The 15,422-nt window shown below is 43.0% G+C and overlaps 1 protein-coding gene and 1 pseudogene across 1 annotated transcript; one reads left to right on the top strand and one right to left on the bottom strand.

Moving 5' to 3' along the window:
• Positions 1-15,422, bottom strand: part of LOC127910814 (uncharacterized) — a 41,998-nt pseudogene that overhangs the window by 7,932 nt on the left and 18,644 nt on the right.
• LOC127910680 (uncharacterized) lies at positions 1,048-7,290 on the top strand. The gene is made up of 3 exons (XM_052475348.1): positions 1,048-5,650; positions 5,818-5,905; positions 6,247-7,290. Exons 1-3 carry the CDS (start codon positions 1,949-1,951, stop codon positions 6,423-6,425), a joined length of 3,969 nt encoding a protein of 1,322 aa, XP_052331308.1. The 5' UTR covers positions 1,048-1,948; the 3' UTR covers positions 6,426-7,290.

Genomic DNA, 15,422 nt, shown 5'->3' with positions numbered 1-15,422 from the left:
ACAAAACAGATTTCATTCCTTAAAATTATATTGCCAGATGGAAGAAAATAATAAGGTAGGCCTAAACTGTAATAAGATATACCTTAAAGACTGCTTGTGTTTAATAAGATGGGGTGTAGGCCTACACTGTCTTCATCCTCTAAACTCTGGATGTTTACTAACTTTGGGAAGTTGGAAACACAAGCATCTTCATATAAAATAGGTTGAATTTGTACCTTTGAAACCATGTCAGATTTTCAACATTATATACACTTTCAGAAAAAAACAATAGGCTGGGCAGCACCTCAGCCCGGGATCGAACCCCATCCAGGGTTTTAACTACACCCAGCCCTGATTAGCTTTAATATGTCACTGACTACTACCAATATGCTATTGTGAGAATTATTATTGAGAGATCTCTTAATAACAAAATATATTAAGTGTTAATATCGAAGTCATTCTAAGGGGTAGGTTTGACAAAGCTAATGAGTGAGTCTTTGACATGAAGACAGTGGTTAGATTCTGCCATTGGGACTGCTCTGATGTTTCCATTCTCTCCTGGTTATGACCATAGAGCCTTGTCCCAGTCTCTAGACCTGCCTGTCTGTGTGGTGGATGACCACCTGACCTCTGAAGCTGTTAATGAGATGGTAAGTTGACCTTGTCATTTCATATTACAACATTAATCCAATGAAATGTTATAGTGATGCTATCATTGGCAATGTTGACATACCACAACCATCTCTGTTGTGTTGCAGTTGTTTAATTGGCCCACCGTTGCCAATGCTCCTCCACGCTAACAGTTAATAATTATTTAAGTATGATATTTCTTGTATATTAAGTTTGATTATTTGCAATATAATTACATTTCTACCAGCAGCAGAGCAATTCTACCAGGAGCAGAGCAACCTCAGTGATGGAAACCACAGAAGAGGGGAAGCTCAACAATGTAGAACATCTGACACTTATGGACTTCCTTCAAAACCTAACTGAGAAGTATGTTCTGTTTTCTTTGGTACTATCACACCTTCAAGGAAATAGGATCAAATTAGAAACTGATGACACCAACTGTCAATCACTTAGATCATGTATTTCCAGGTAGAGAATCCTCGCAACGCAACTGCTTTTTATCTCTCTCATGCATTCTCTCGTCTCTCCGTCTCAGTCAATGAGGTTTCCGTATCTGCTCCACACAGAGTGGACAAGCAAGTGGGCGTGCAATGGATTATGGGAATTAATTGCCATATTTTCTGTGCTAAACTATGTAGAATATTGGCCTGTTGGAAACTACAACTCCCTACTACATTGCATAGTTCGTGCTTGATCTGATTTATCTCTACAGAAACTGAGCATCGAGCTCACAGAAGAAGAAAAAAATGAACTATATGGAATTCAAATAATTGAGCCGACGTCGGTTAATTAGTTGTTTAAAAACCGAAAAATAACAAAAATGTTGGTTAAATGCTCAGCTCCAGATTCTAATGACATCATCAGTGTGCATCATGTGATTTTAACCAATTATGAGTAGGCATTGCCTACTAATTGGTTGATGATGTCATAGAAAACACTTATCTTCCTCTTTCTTTTTTACTACAAAACATAGAAATGCCCGTTTTTCACATATGCTGATGTTGGGGTGGTGCTGGAGATGATGAATATGAAGTTGAAACATTTAGAAATTTCCCTTTAACATTTCTTCAAACTGCCTTGTATTTATGATTGTCCTTGAAGTTATTAGAAGTTACAGTATTTGAAGTTTATAGCAATTTGGATTTTTGTAGAGGATAGATATTGCCAGGATAGATGGATATCTACAGGCCAGTTTTAATACAAATGACTTATACAAAATACATTTTATTGGGCTTTAGAAATTAAGCAGTTAGGCTGACATCACACTAAGGTTTTTCTCAGAGAAACAGCAGCGTTTTCCTCATTGTTTTCAATGGTGCAGATGTATTTGACACACTGAATGTGCATCACAGCCTTACATATTATTTGTTTGACTTTGATGATTTCTGTTGTTTTCCCAAGGACTCTAACCTCTCTGTCTGATGTGCAGAAGAAAACAACCAACTCTGAGACGCTACAAGTCCTCTTAGGTGTCTCAGAGGACACCCTCGTCACCTGTGTGCAGGACAGCCTGCAAGGTTCTCTCTCCAAACTTGCATGCATGTCCAATTCTCCATCTGGAAGTGCAGGCTCTATGATGCTAACCCCTGCTGTAATGGCAGAGTTGGCTAAAGATGTCAAGTCGGCCTTATCAGTGGTCGTTAAGAGTGCCTCCGCTAGCCAAACCTCTCTAGTGACACCGGTAAGGGGAGACTCACAGACCAAGGTGACTGAGAGCATGGTGAGAGAGCAGGCTGCTAAACTTGAAAAAGTTGACCAAGAGAGCAAGAGTCTAACAGGGCAAGTCATGACCACCATCTCTGACACAATGGTGGCTTTTGTTGATGAGAACGAACAGAATTTGCTGGAAGATCTGAAGGACAAGATCACATTTTTGGCATCGCATGTTGGCTTCATTGAGGATCTTGATGCCCTGATAAGGAAATACGAGAGCAGCTACAATATTAGTGAATCTGGTTCCTCCTGCACGCTCACATCTAAGAGCATCCAAAAACTCTCCAGCCGGGAGTTTCAAACATCAGCAATACAAGCAGTGAGTGGAGTTCTTGACAAAAAAGTCAGTAGTTTGAGCTTTCCTAGTTCAGTCGTTCAGTCTGAGTTAACAGGTGCTGTATCAGGTCAAACATTGTCTGGCATTGTAAAGACAGAGTCAATTCACCCAGTGGGCTCAGCAGCGTCAGTAGTTGTTAAGACTTTCGTGTCAGATATGAAGTCCTTGGCTGAATCTGAAGAGAGTCCCCAACAGAAGAGTGCCTGGTCTGCTGCTGTTCACATTTACCACAGCATCCAAAACAACTTGAAAGATTATTTCGGCAAGCTTCAGCGATGTGCCTTAAAGAGCATTGTCACATCTGATGATAACATCACAAATGCTGAGTTTAAGGAGACAGTTCCACTTCCTTGCTTAAACATGAAATATAGGCCCAGTAAGAGTGAGCCTCAGTTGCCAGAGTCCACTGGTGCAGTTACTTTACAAAGAGGCCTAAGTGAGAGCTCAAAACTTCTTTGGGCAAAAACTGAGTCAGAAGAAAGCAAGCTCCTTCTGACAACTTGCACCAAAGAAGTCATCTCAGAGCTTCTGGTCTTGTACAACACTGAGATGTCAAAGGAGGACCCCCTGTACACTGTTGGAGAAAAAGGATCAGGCTTCTCTTTTGAGAGAGAGAAATTTGTAGAGGGTGTTCTGGCTCAGCTTGGGGATATCTCCCATTCCAGGTCCTCATCACCAATAGTATGTGAGTTCCCCTGTCAAATTGAGGACAGCAGAAGTAAGGCCACAGCTTCTTTGACCAGTCTGTTAGATTGTATTAGAAAACTCTCAAGTGAGGAATTTAAGAGAAATGCCACTCAAGCAGTGAGTGAGTTCCTAGTTAAAAAGTCCACCAGTAGCTTAACTAGTGCACAGCCTGCTTATTCTGTAGCATCCAGGTCTTGTTCCATTCAAAACCAGTACACATGGTCAAAGGATATTTGTGCGGATTCTGCTGCCTTTGGCATCATTGAAACATTTGTGGAAGACCTGCAGAGCTCGGCGCAACCTGCAGAAGTAGAGGAAAGAGAACCTGACCTCCAGGAAAATGCACAAAAGCTACAGAGCAGGATCTGGTCTGCTACCACTAGTTTATATAACAATATTAAGAAGACATTAAAGGACTTCATCATTCACCAGCGGAGGTCAGACATGCTGAGCAGAATGTCTAGTCATACACCCACAGAGGACTCTGGACATCTTGGGACTAAGGAGCACATTTGTTTGGCAAGCCAGGACTTGAGGCAAGCTAGTAAGAGTGTGCCTCACTTGCCCAGTTTGAACCTTGAAGTGGCTCTACACAGGGGTGTCAGCAAGAGTTCAAAACTTCTCTGGACTGAAACAGACGAGTGTCTACTGACCAGTAGTACCAAAGAGGTCATTTCAACAATCTTGACCTCATGCGAGGATCAGGCATCAAATGCACCTTACTTCTCCACAGTAGGAAAGAAAATATCAGATATGTCCCTTGAGGTCAACATGTTGGTAGGTGGTGTTCTGTCTCAGCTGAAAGACATCTCCTTGTCAAGGTCCCCAACACCATGTGAAGACATGTTTGAACGTCTCCAAGGTTCTCCTGAGCGAACCTCTCCAGTAAGTCTAGATTGCAGCACGGCTGCCTCCAAAGGCATTGCATCTTCCCACAGTCTTTCAACAAAGAGCCTCCAAAAACTCTCTAGTCATGAGTTCCAAACCAAAGCTGAGAAAGGAGTGAGTGAGGTCCTCTCTAGATCATTTAACATTGTGGAGGAAGGCACAACAGATAAGTACCTCCAGTCTGTATCTACATCCACCACATCTACTGATATTATACAAACCATGGTGAAAGATCAGCAGGAGCTCCCCCAGACCACCCAATCATCTGACATGGTATCTGGAACCTCCCTGCTCACCACTGGACAGGTTTCTGAGAAAAGGATCCGGTCTGTTGCTCGTAACATCTACTACAGTCTGCAAAGTAAGATTACGGAGTTTCTCAGAAAAGATCTTCAAAGATCAGACACAACACTTGGTTCAATCCAAATCTTTACATATCAAAGCAGTCCTGCATCACAAAGAGCAAGTCTCGGCCATCTTGAGGTCAACCAGAGCAGTGTTACACCTGGTGGAAACGATGCCTGTGTGGACATTCCGCACAAATTACTATCTAAAACCACTGAGCTCTCGGGATCCATGCTGGAGGATATTGACACGATCCGTTGTAGGAGTGCTGACAGCCAAAATACAAGAAATACCTCTTCTTCACGCTCCTCCATCTCTCTAACACCTACTTCAAAATTAAGGCAGTCGAAATGGCACTTTGCCTTACCCGGGACTCCCATCCCCACTGAGTTTCCTGCTCAGATTGACTTTCCCATTGTTAGAAACACAATCATTGAGGACTTCTTTCACACAGAGGACTTACTTCCTGTAACCTTTGTGGACAAAGTCAGGCAAGCTGCTGGGGTGGTAGTGGACATTATGGTGGAAAGTGTTGAGAACACACAGGAAGATGGACAGGGTGCTTCTCATCTTGACGACCTCCGATCTGCTGTTAGGAAATTGAGAAAAATCATTTCCACTTGGACCATCCACATTTTCAGTCATGAATTGGTGGATAAAGTGATAGCCCTTCAGGACAGCCACAGCACTCCACAGGTCTTAACATTGGAAGCAGCCAAAAGTGCTTCAGACTCCATTCTTTCAAGGCTGAAATGGGGAAAGGAACAATGTGCCATATCCAAGGAGCTCTCCTCTCAGCTTCTCCAGATATTTGCTGAAGAGACAGTGAAGTGCTTCCTGAGACAGTGGTCAGATGAGTATGAAAACATAAACTTTGATGTTTCAGTCCAGAACGATCCAAAGACTTCTACTTGCATGGTCATTCTTCAAATGATCACCAAAGCCACTGCTAAATGTTATTTTGAGTCCGCTACCAGCGTGGCCACCAGTGACATTGTAGAAGGCGTGTTTGATTTGGAAAGGGATACCATCAGCAGTACTGGAGAGCAGGTCCTCACCTTTAACACAAAGGTATAGTCCACATACATCTTTCATGAATAACACTGCTGTTGACCTTTTGTGAGATATATGATTATTTGTGTCATGGCATTGCACTGCTTCTTTGCAATTGATATGCTGTACTTTAAGATATCGAAAAAATTTCAGTTTGTTTTAATGTGCCTTTTCCCACCAACCAGGGTTCCAAGAAAGTTAGTAAGAACCTCTGTCCTCAAGAGTCTCTGGAGTACCAGCCTCAGAACATTTCCCCTACTGTGTACTTTACAGGTAAGCCCTGCTGCTGTTTAGGCTGCTGCTCAGTCAAGACTGAGACATTATCCCTTTACCATTCCACTAATTCATTTGGAAAGACATTGTACTCCTCTGAGTTGTTACCTATGACATACTGTACTGTGGGCTGGGTGGTAGCCTAGTGGGTTAAGAGGTTGGGCCAGTAACCGATAGGTTGCTGGTTCAGAATCCCTGAGTTCACGAGGCAAAATCTGTCAATGTGCTCTTGAGCAAGGCACTTAATCCTAATTGCTCCTTGTAAGTCTCTCTAGATAAGAGTGTCTGATAAATGAGTAAAAATTTAAATTGATGGCATGCTGGATGGTCTTTCGTTGCAGAGACGATGACAACATCTCATGGCTCCTTTTCTCCAGAGGGAATTTATGATATCGCATCGTCCTTCCCACTTGAAGAGAAGAGTCGCAAACCCTCCCTTTTCACCAGATTGTCTAGATCCATCACGAAAGGCTTTCTCAGCCCATTCAAATCTTCAAGGAAAACCAAATTATTTAAATAAATTCCTCATTATAAACAACGAGAGCATTCATTTGTTCAGATAAATCTAATCGTATTGGTCACATACACAGAAACAACTGTGAGAGGCTTTATTACGAGCCCATTCCCAACAATGCAGAGTTAAAAAGTAAGAAAATATTTTCTAAATAGTAACACAATAACAAGGCTATATACAAGGAGTACCAGTACCGAGTCAATGTGCATGGGTGCGAGGTAGTCGAGGTAATACAGTATGTACATGTAGGTAAGGGTAAAAGTGACTAGGCAATCAGGATAGATAATAAACACAGTAGCAGCAGCTAGTGTGAAAGTCGGTCAGTGTCACAGTGAATGTGTGGGTAGAGTGTAGTGAGTGTGCATCGAGCCAATTCAAGAGAGTCCGTGGAAAACAATTAGAAAAATACATCAATAACAAAGGGGGTCAATGCAAATAGTGCAGGTGGCCATTTAATTACCGTTCAGCAGTCTAATGACTTGGGGGTAGAAGCTGTTCAGCAGTCTAATGACTTGGGGGTAGAAGCTGTTCAGCAGTCTAATGGCTTGGGGGTAGAAGCTGTTCAGCAGTCTAATGACTTGGGGGTAGAAGCTGTTCAGCAGTCTGATGGCTTGGGGGTAGAAGCTGTTCAGCAGTCTAATGGCTTGGGGTAGAAGCTGTTCAGCAGTCTAATGACTTGGGGTAGAAGCTGTTCAGCAGTCTAATGACTTGGGGGTAGAAGCTGTTCAGCAGTCTAATGGCTTGGGGGTAGAAGCTGTTCAGCAGTCTAATGACTTGGGGGTAGAAGCTGTTCAGCAGTCTAATGGCTTGGGGTAGAAGCTGTTCAGCAGTCTAATGGCTTGGGGGTAGAAGCTGTTCAGCAGTCTAATGACTTGGGGTAGAAGCTGTTCAGACAGTAAATGCTTGGGGTAGAAGCTGTTCAGCAGTCTAATGGCTTGGGGGTAGAAGCTGTTCAGCAGTCTCAATGGCTTGGGGGTAGAAGCTGTCCAGCAAAAGGCTTGGGGTAAATGCAGTGAACTAAACTTGGGGGTAGAAGCTGTTCAGCAGTCTAATGTGGGGTAGAAGCTGTTCAGCAGTCTACCATGATTATACTTGGGGGAGGCTCAGCAGTCTAATGACTTGGGGGTACAGTATTCAGCAGTCTAATGAAACCTCCAGAGATTCACCGTAGCTGTCATTTAAACTTGGACTAACCTAGCCAGCAAACAGTATATGGCGTTTTCTGGGGGTGAAGCTGTTCAGCAGTGGAGAGAAAAGCAGTCTAATCCAGGAGGTGGTGAGTATCTGAGCGGAGTTTGGCCAGAGGCAAACACAGGTCTGAGATTGGTGTCTCAACCAGAAATGGGCGGGAGACCAAATCTGCTCCTCCATTGGAAATACTGTATATGTAATGGCCTCAATACATTCATCCTCCTCACATCCTATCCCTCCCATACTGAAACAACTCTTGAACCAATAAGACTGACTCTTTCATCCCTAAGCATGATAGTTGGCACAGGGTGATTCAGGACTTGGTTGTAAACCAATGAAGAGCTTTATCCTAAGACTGCCATTAATCAAATGGCCACCGGGCAGGTTACATGTTTTATTATTTGGGCAGTTGATTGGGGTCTTAACTCTTCTTGAACTGCACTGTTTGAGGCTGTGGACGGAAAGATCACACCTGATTCAGCCATGTGACAAATTAAAGTTTGATTTGATTTGACTATATACCTCCTGGGGCTTGAGGACATCTTGGGGAGGGTGAAGACATCCATCCCTGGTCCTGGTAAACGGAGCCCTGTTGAGGCCCATGCAGTGCCTGGATGCTGTCCTCAAAAGGTGGGTAAATGCTTGCCCCAGCCTCACAGCCAGTGTTCCTTTTATCTGGAGGTATGTCCGCATGGGCAGGGCCATTACCTGGGAGGACCACCACAGAGCAGAAGCTTGGTGGCCAGGTGACTGTAACTTTGGATACACTCTGCCTGTCCCCCCACACTGATTATAGGAGGCTTCTTCTGGCAGTATTCTCAGGGGTCACCTCCTGGGGAATATTCAGGCAAGGGTCAGAACGCTGCTGGCGATAAAGAGCGTTTTTGAGGATGGTGAGCTGGCCGCGTGGATGGAAAAGGCGACAGAGGGACACTTGGCGGACGTTGGTGGGCCGTCACAGGTCTGGACCACTCACGGTAAGGGTGAACCCCACCGGCTCAATGACACGCTCCCCCTCTCCAGCAGCCAGCCTTCTCTCTTTCAGGTCCAGGTGGCCCAGAGAAGCAGCGATGTGAAGAGTGCCACCCAGGAGCTGGAACCTGGAATAATACAGAATCAATGTATTTATAACACGTTTCAAGTTTTTTTGTCAAGTTCACAAGACCCGCCTTGGCCTCACTCCTCCTGGGCTTGGAGGACAGTGGGTTATAAAACAGTACAGTAAAAAGCTTACTTGCAAACTCTTTCCCACAATGCAGTATTAAATATCAGGGTTGAAGAAAAAAAAACACGAGAATATAAGCTATATAAAGGCATATGGGGAGGGTCAGTCCACCATCATTGCCCACCCTGGTATGAACAGGAGCCCTGTTGAGGCCCATGCAGTGCCTGTATGCTGTATCCTCTGCCCCAGCCTACCATCATTTATCTGGAGGTATGTCCGCATGGGCAGGGCCATACATGGGAGGAGATACAGATACAGGGTCAGGTACCATCATTGTAAGTATAGGGCGATACAGGGTCAGTACCATCATTGTAAGCTATATACAGGGTCAGTACTATCATTGTAAGCTATATACAGGGTCAGTACTATCATTGTAAGCTATATACAGGGTCAGTACTATCATTGTAAGCTATATACAGGGTCAGTACCATCATTGTAAGATACAAGATACAGGGTCAGTACCATCATTGTAAGCTATATACAGGGGTCAGTACCATCATTATAAGCTACATACAGGGTCAGTACCATCATTGTAAGCTATATACAGGGTCAGTACCATCATTGTAAGCTATATACAGGGTCAGTACCATCATTGTAAGCTACATACAGGGTCAGTACCATCATTGTAAGCTATATACAGGGTCAGTACCATCATTGTAAGCTATATACAGGGTCAGTACCATCATTGTAAGCTATATACAGGGTCAGTACCATCATTGTAAGCTATATACAGGGTCAGTACCATCATTGTAAGCTATATACAGGGTCAGTACCATCATTGTAAGCTATATACAGGGTCAGTACCATCATTGTAAGCTATATACAGGGTCAGTACCATCATTGTAAGCTATATACAGGGTCAGTACCATCATTGTAAGCTATATACAGGGTCAGTACTATCATTGTAAGCTATATACAGGGTCAGTACTATCATTGTAAGCTATATACAGGGTCAGTACCATCATTGTAAGCTATATACAGGGTCAGTACCATCATTGTAAGCTATATACAGGGTCAGTACTATCATTGTAAGCTATATAAAGGTTCAGTACCATCACTGTTGATAGTAAGTCTATCATACAGTTCAGTGTGTAGATGTGTATTCTGACCTCATCACAGGTCTCTCTCTAGACAGGTGTCGTTGGACGGTCAGTCTGTGTCCCAGGAAGCAGCCTCTGAGGAACTCCGCCCACCCATCCCAGGTGTCCAACCGTAGAGTAGCCCCTGGGAGACAGAGACACATGCAGGTTGTCCACCTAGTTGCCATGAACCAAGAATGTGTTCCATACAGTCCATTTGTCTCTGTGTTACATCCATAAGGTGTTGAGCCAGAGGACCATTGATCTACTGCACAAGGAAGGCCATACCCAGGTCAATGGCGTAGTCGTGCAGCCGGTTGCAGTCGTAGAGTTGCAGGCCGGTGGGAGAGCTCAGTCTGAAGGAGCTGACGGGAAGCTCACACTGCTGGGACACCAGGGTCATGAGCCTGGCCACAGACGTACTCAGGAGAAACACAGTGCCCAAGACTGAGAGGGTCTCCCCCGTCACGGCACTGAACACACGCACCACCGGCTCCCGCTGAAGTATAAGACCATGGACATACAGTAAATTCACTTGTTTTACATAAATACCTATGTTGTGTTTATACACCGAGTAAACAAAACATTATGAACACCTGTTCTTTCCATGACAAAGACTGACCAGGTGAATCCAGGTGAAAGCTATGATCCCTTAATGATGTCACTTGTTAAATCCACTTCAGTGTAGATGAAGGGGAGCGGACAGGTTAAAGAAGGATTTTTAAGCCTTGAGACAATTGAGGCATAGATTGTGTATGTGTGCCATTCAGAGGGTGAATGGGGAAGACAAAATATTTAAGTGCCTTTGACCGGGGTAGTAGGTGCCAGGTGCACCGGTTTGTGTCAAGAACTGCAATGCTGCTGGGGTTTTTCACACTCAACAGTTTCCTGTGTGTATCATGAATGGTCCACCACCCAAAGAACATCCAGCCAACATGGGCCAGCATCCCTGGGGAACACTTTCAAACACCTTGTAGAGTCCATGTCCCAACGAATTGAGGCTGTTCTGATGGCAGAAGGCGGGGTGCAACTCAATATTAGGAAGGTGTTTCTAATGTTTGGTACACTCAGTATATATAAGTTAGGAGTCATATAATTACAGGGGTAAGATGAAGTGGCTCCTTTGCACTGATCTTAGGTCTGGTTTGTGTTTTTCCTGCTAATGGTAAAGGTTAGGATTTGGTGAGAGTAAACTGATCCTAGATCTGTGCCCAAGGGCAATTTCTATCCAGAGACAAATCAAAGGTCCATGCTATTTAAACTTAGAATCTACCACCATCTCGTGGCTCAAATTTGTAACAACATTCTCTAATTCATGTGCTGTACTGAGTTTTGTTCTATCACATTGAACACTAATCTGGGTGCAGATTAAATTGAACACTAATCTGGGTGAAAATTAAATTGAAGACTAATCTGGGTGCAGATTAAATTGGTAACAGAAATATTATGAATATGTATTTCAATGAACCCAAAGGGCCTCTTCTTCTCCTACTATACGGCCTGCTGTGCTCTACTGTACTCTGCTGTACTCTACTGTACTCTGCTGTACTGTACTCTACTGTACACCACTGGGTACTCTGTCTGCTGTGCTCAGATTCTTCACTGATACTGTTGTGCTCTACTGTAACACCAGACTGTAGGTGCTGTGGAGGCAGATTCTTCAGATACTGTTAGCGAACACCAGGGGATTACATGGGGAAAAGGTTTATGACTGTAAGGGTGTTTGGTACAAAGGCAACACTACATCGGGCCACATTTCAGCTCTATCCCAGGTCAACCATACAATACTATAGATTTCCACTCCAGTCAACCAGTAAGAAGGAGAGACAGACAGAAGGTCTGGCTTTGACTATGTCAATGATGGGATGTGTAAGTAAGGAGTAAGGAACACAAATAAACATTATTCTGATGGTTAAATTTGTACTTAGATACATAACCACTCTCCTCTGTTAGCAAATCTTCCACAGAACTTTGTGGAACAGTGACTAACCAATCTGAGTTCTGTACCACCTGTCTGTGCTCTGGTATAAACATGTGGTCCGGTATAAAGCAGGACAGTGTTCTTACTCAATCACTCTACATAACCATGGTCTTGGTATAAACACTTCACTCTACCATAACCATGGTCTCGGTATAAAGCAGTGTTCTTACTAACCAATCACTCTACCATAACCATGGTCTTGGTATAAAGCAGTGTCCTTACTAACCAATCACTCTACCATAACCATGGTCTTGGTTGAGCAAGGGCAATATTACTTTAAGTCTCAAGCAGGGTGACCTCAACATACTATATATCACCATACTATATACCACCACACTATACAGTGGGGCAAAAAAGTATTTAAAATTTGAAGCAGAGCTTAATTTGTAAATTGGGAGGTGCCAGAACAAAGAGTGGGTGCTAGAGGGGGGGTTCTGTGGTACCAGAACTCATGAGAAAAATATCACCTATTATAATAGAGCATTGAACGGATATCATCACATTTCGGGTAGAGCTCTGAGACTTATATTTCTGCAAAGGTGCTTTCACGATGGGTAGCATTTTTAGTAGCCTAGGGTCCTGGGAAAGTGTTGGCCATTTTTTAAAACACGAACATTTTTAGTAGCCTCGGGTCCGGGAAAGTGTTAGCCTTTTCAAAACCGCATTTCGTGCAATTCTACATAATTTTACATGACTGGAGACTTTGGCATTATCTTTTTTAATCCGCACAAATGATCGAAATGGCAGGCTACTTTGACACTGACAAACTTAGTATCTGAGATCAATAAAAACGACCTTGTCTTGAATCCATCAATAGCCTATAGGCCTAGGTTTGTGGAGAAACATATAGTAGGCTACAATATGAGGAGGAAATTAGTCCTAAAAATGCTTTCCAGTTTCACTGACTCACCCAATGATGCGCAGCTCACTCGCTGGAGATTGTCGATGCGCTCGTGTCAAGCCTCTCTCTGTTTTGTAAAACAATGTTTGGGAGTTGATCAAATATTTTGGTAGTCTACAGCATAGTCTTATATTTTCAGCAAGAGTCATTGCTTTTCAACCTGTGTTTTCCCTCGATTGTATTTGAAATATTGCAAAAGGCCTGTTTTGTCTGCGTGCTGTTTTTTCACTGACAGATTTGCCTCGCGTTCCCGACTGTAGGCTATTCTTTGTTATTGGGCTACAATCCGCAGCGAGGCTATTTAAAAAAGAAGCTATTGGTCCTCTGTAGCTAAATTATAGGGTTTCTCATGGCGTATTAGGCTATTCTGAATGATTTAATTTATTTCTGAACAGACAGCAGTAATTCCGTAACTTTAGAAAATTCCTCCAGAACCCTTCATGCAGCTATGATTCTATAAGGAAACAAATGATGAAGTGCAACTCTGGAGAGATGAGGGGGCAGGATAATTGACGAAGAGGCAACTCGAATGAACTTTGATCGCTTTTATTATAATTGTTACATAGCAAAAAGTGACAATTATTTTTCATGACACGAGAGGTACCGGATTCGGCCAAATAGGTTCCGGAACAAAACAGTCCAGAACGGAAAGGTGCCGGATCCTGTTCTGGCATGATCCGGCTCAAATTAAGCACTGATTTGAAGTACCTAGGCCTCTACCTGCTGAGTATAAAGATTATTAAACTAGATTCAGTGGGCTTGTCATTCACAGTACTGATGAAAAATCAAGTATATTTGATCTAAATGTGGATATACGAGGACATCTAGTGGTCACCGGATTTTTAAAAATCCATGCAAGCTATCTTTGCACGAGCATGCGATGCCATATATTTGACGCAGGTATTTATTATTCAACAAGGATAGTCATTGACCCGGACAAAATATAATTGTATGAGCTATGCCTCTGTGTCCCGGCGTTTGTTGCACCCCTCTACTATCTGGCTTGGTGGGGCGATCTCGTTCTTTATTCCTATCACTTATATTCAATGTGTCATCATGCATTTGTGCATGCACGCTGTTAACGGTCATATCCGTCTTTCTAGCTAACTTAGCTAAAACTGACTAGCGTCGCTAGCAACTAGCTAACATAGATAAAGTTTAGTCGTGGGTCCACAAAATCAAACAAATGGTACTGAACTGATGACAAAATCATGTTTCAAAATGTAGTAGCTATTTATGTTGTTTAATGACATTGCGAATATAATCATTTTTGACATTTAACTACCGGTATGTATCTAATACGGTTTCGGCATGAGAAAAGTATTAATCGCAAATTCCAGCACTAACGGATACCGGGAAACAGAAATAAGACACCCGGTCACGAATGCGGAGCCACGCCCTAAAATAACATGTGACCACAAGGCGTTTGTGACACATTCTTTGCGTTCCAACTTTGTCTTAATTGTCTGTAGGTTCTAAATTGCTTATGAGCTTGGCTGCCCTTCAGAAAGTAGCTGATTCTTGTACTTTACAGCTGTATTTTCCTACAGTTACTAATAATAGCAACAAAACAGATTTCATTCCTTAAAATTATATTGCCAGATGGAAGAAAATAATAAGGTAGGCCTAAACTGTAATAAGATATACCTTAAAGACTGCTTGTGTTTAATAAGATGGGGTGTAGGCCTACACTGTCTTCATCCTCTAAACTCTGGATGTTTACTAACTTTGGGAAGTTGGAAACACAAGCATCTTCATATAAAATAGGTTGAATTTGTACCTTTGAAACCATGTCAGATTTTCAACATTATATACACTTTCAGAAAAAACAATAGGCTGGGCAGCACCTCAGCCCGGGATCGAACCCCATCCAGGGTTTTAACTACACCCAGCCCTGCTTAGCTTTAATATGTCACTGACTACTACCAATATGCTATTGTGAGAATTATTATTGAGAGATCTCTTAATAACAAAATATATTCCATGTTAATATCGAAGTCATTCCAAGGGGTAGGTTTGACAAAGCAAATGAGAGTTAACAGCTATTGTTTCAATTCAACCCAGAGTTCAACTAATAGACAAGGAATACAGTATGAAGAAGACATTAAAGGGCTTCACCATTCACCGGCGGAGGTCAGACGTGCAGAGAAGAATGTCTAGCCATACACCCACAGAGGACTCTGGACATCTTGTCACTAAGGAGTACCTTGGTTTGGCAAGCCAGAACGTGACGCAAGCTAGTAAGAGTGTGCCTCACTTGCACAGTTTGAACCAGGAAGTGACTCTACACATGGGTGTCAGCGAGAGTTCAAAACTTCTCTGGACTGAAACAGACGAGGGTCTAATGAACAATAGTACCAAACAGGTCATTTCAACAATCTTGACCTCATGCGAGGATCAGACATCAAATGCACCTTGCTTCTCCACAGTAGGAAAGAAAATATCTGATATGTCCCTTGAGGTCAACATATTGGTAGGTGGTGTTCTGTCTCAGCTGAAGGACATCTCCTTGTCAAGGTCCCCAACACCATGTGAAGACATGTTTGAACGTCTCCAAGGTTCTACTGAGCGAACCTCTCCAGTAAGTCTAGATTGCAGCACGGCTGCCTCCAAAGGCATTGCATCT

This window comes from Oncorhynchus keta, chromosome 22 (genome assembly GCF_023373465.1).
Source record: "Oncorhynchus keta strain PuntledgeMale-10-30-2019 chromosome 22, Oket_V2, whole genome shotgun sequence".
NCBI classification, from domain to species: domain Eukaryota; kingdom Metazoa; phylum Chordata; class Actinopteri; order Salmoniformes; family Salmonidae; genus Oncorhynchus; species Oncorhynchus keta.
This window is presented reverse-complemented; position numbering and strand designations above follow the sequence as displayed.

Bases quoted from the DNA above. Each gene is read 5' to 3' on its own strand.
- LOC127910680 (XM_052475348.1), top strand. From the start codon at position 1,949: ATGTGCATCACAGCCTTACATATTATTTGTTTGACTTTGATGATTTCT. The intron at 5,651-5,817 runs GTATAGTCCACA...CCCACCAACCAG, and splicing joins TCCTCACCTTTAACACAAAG to GGTTCCAAGAAAGTTAGTAA. The intron at 5,906-6,246 runs GTAAGCCCTGCT...CTTTCGTTGCAG, and splicing joins CCCTACTGTGTACTTTACAG to AGACGATGACAACATCTCAT.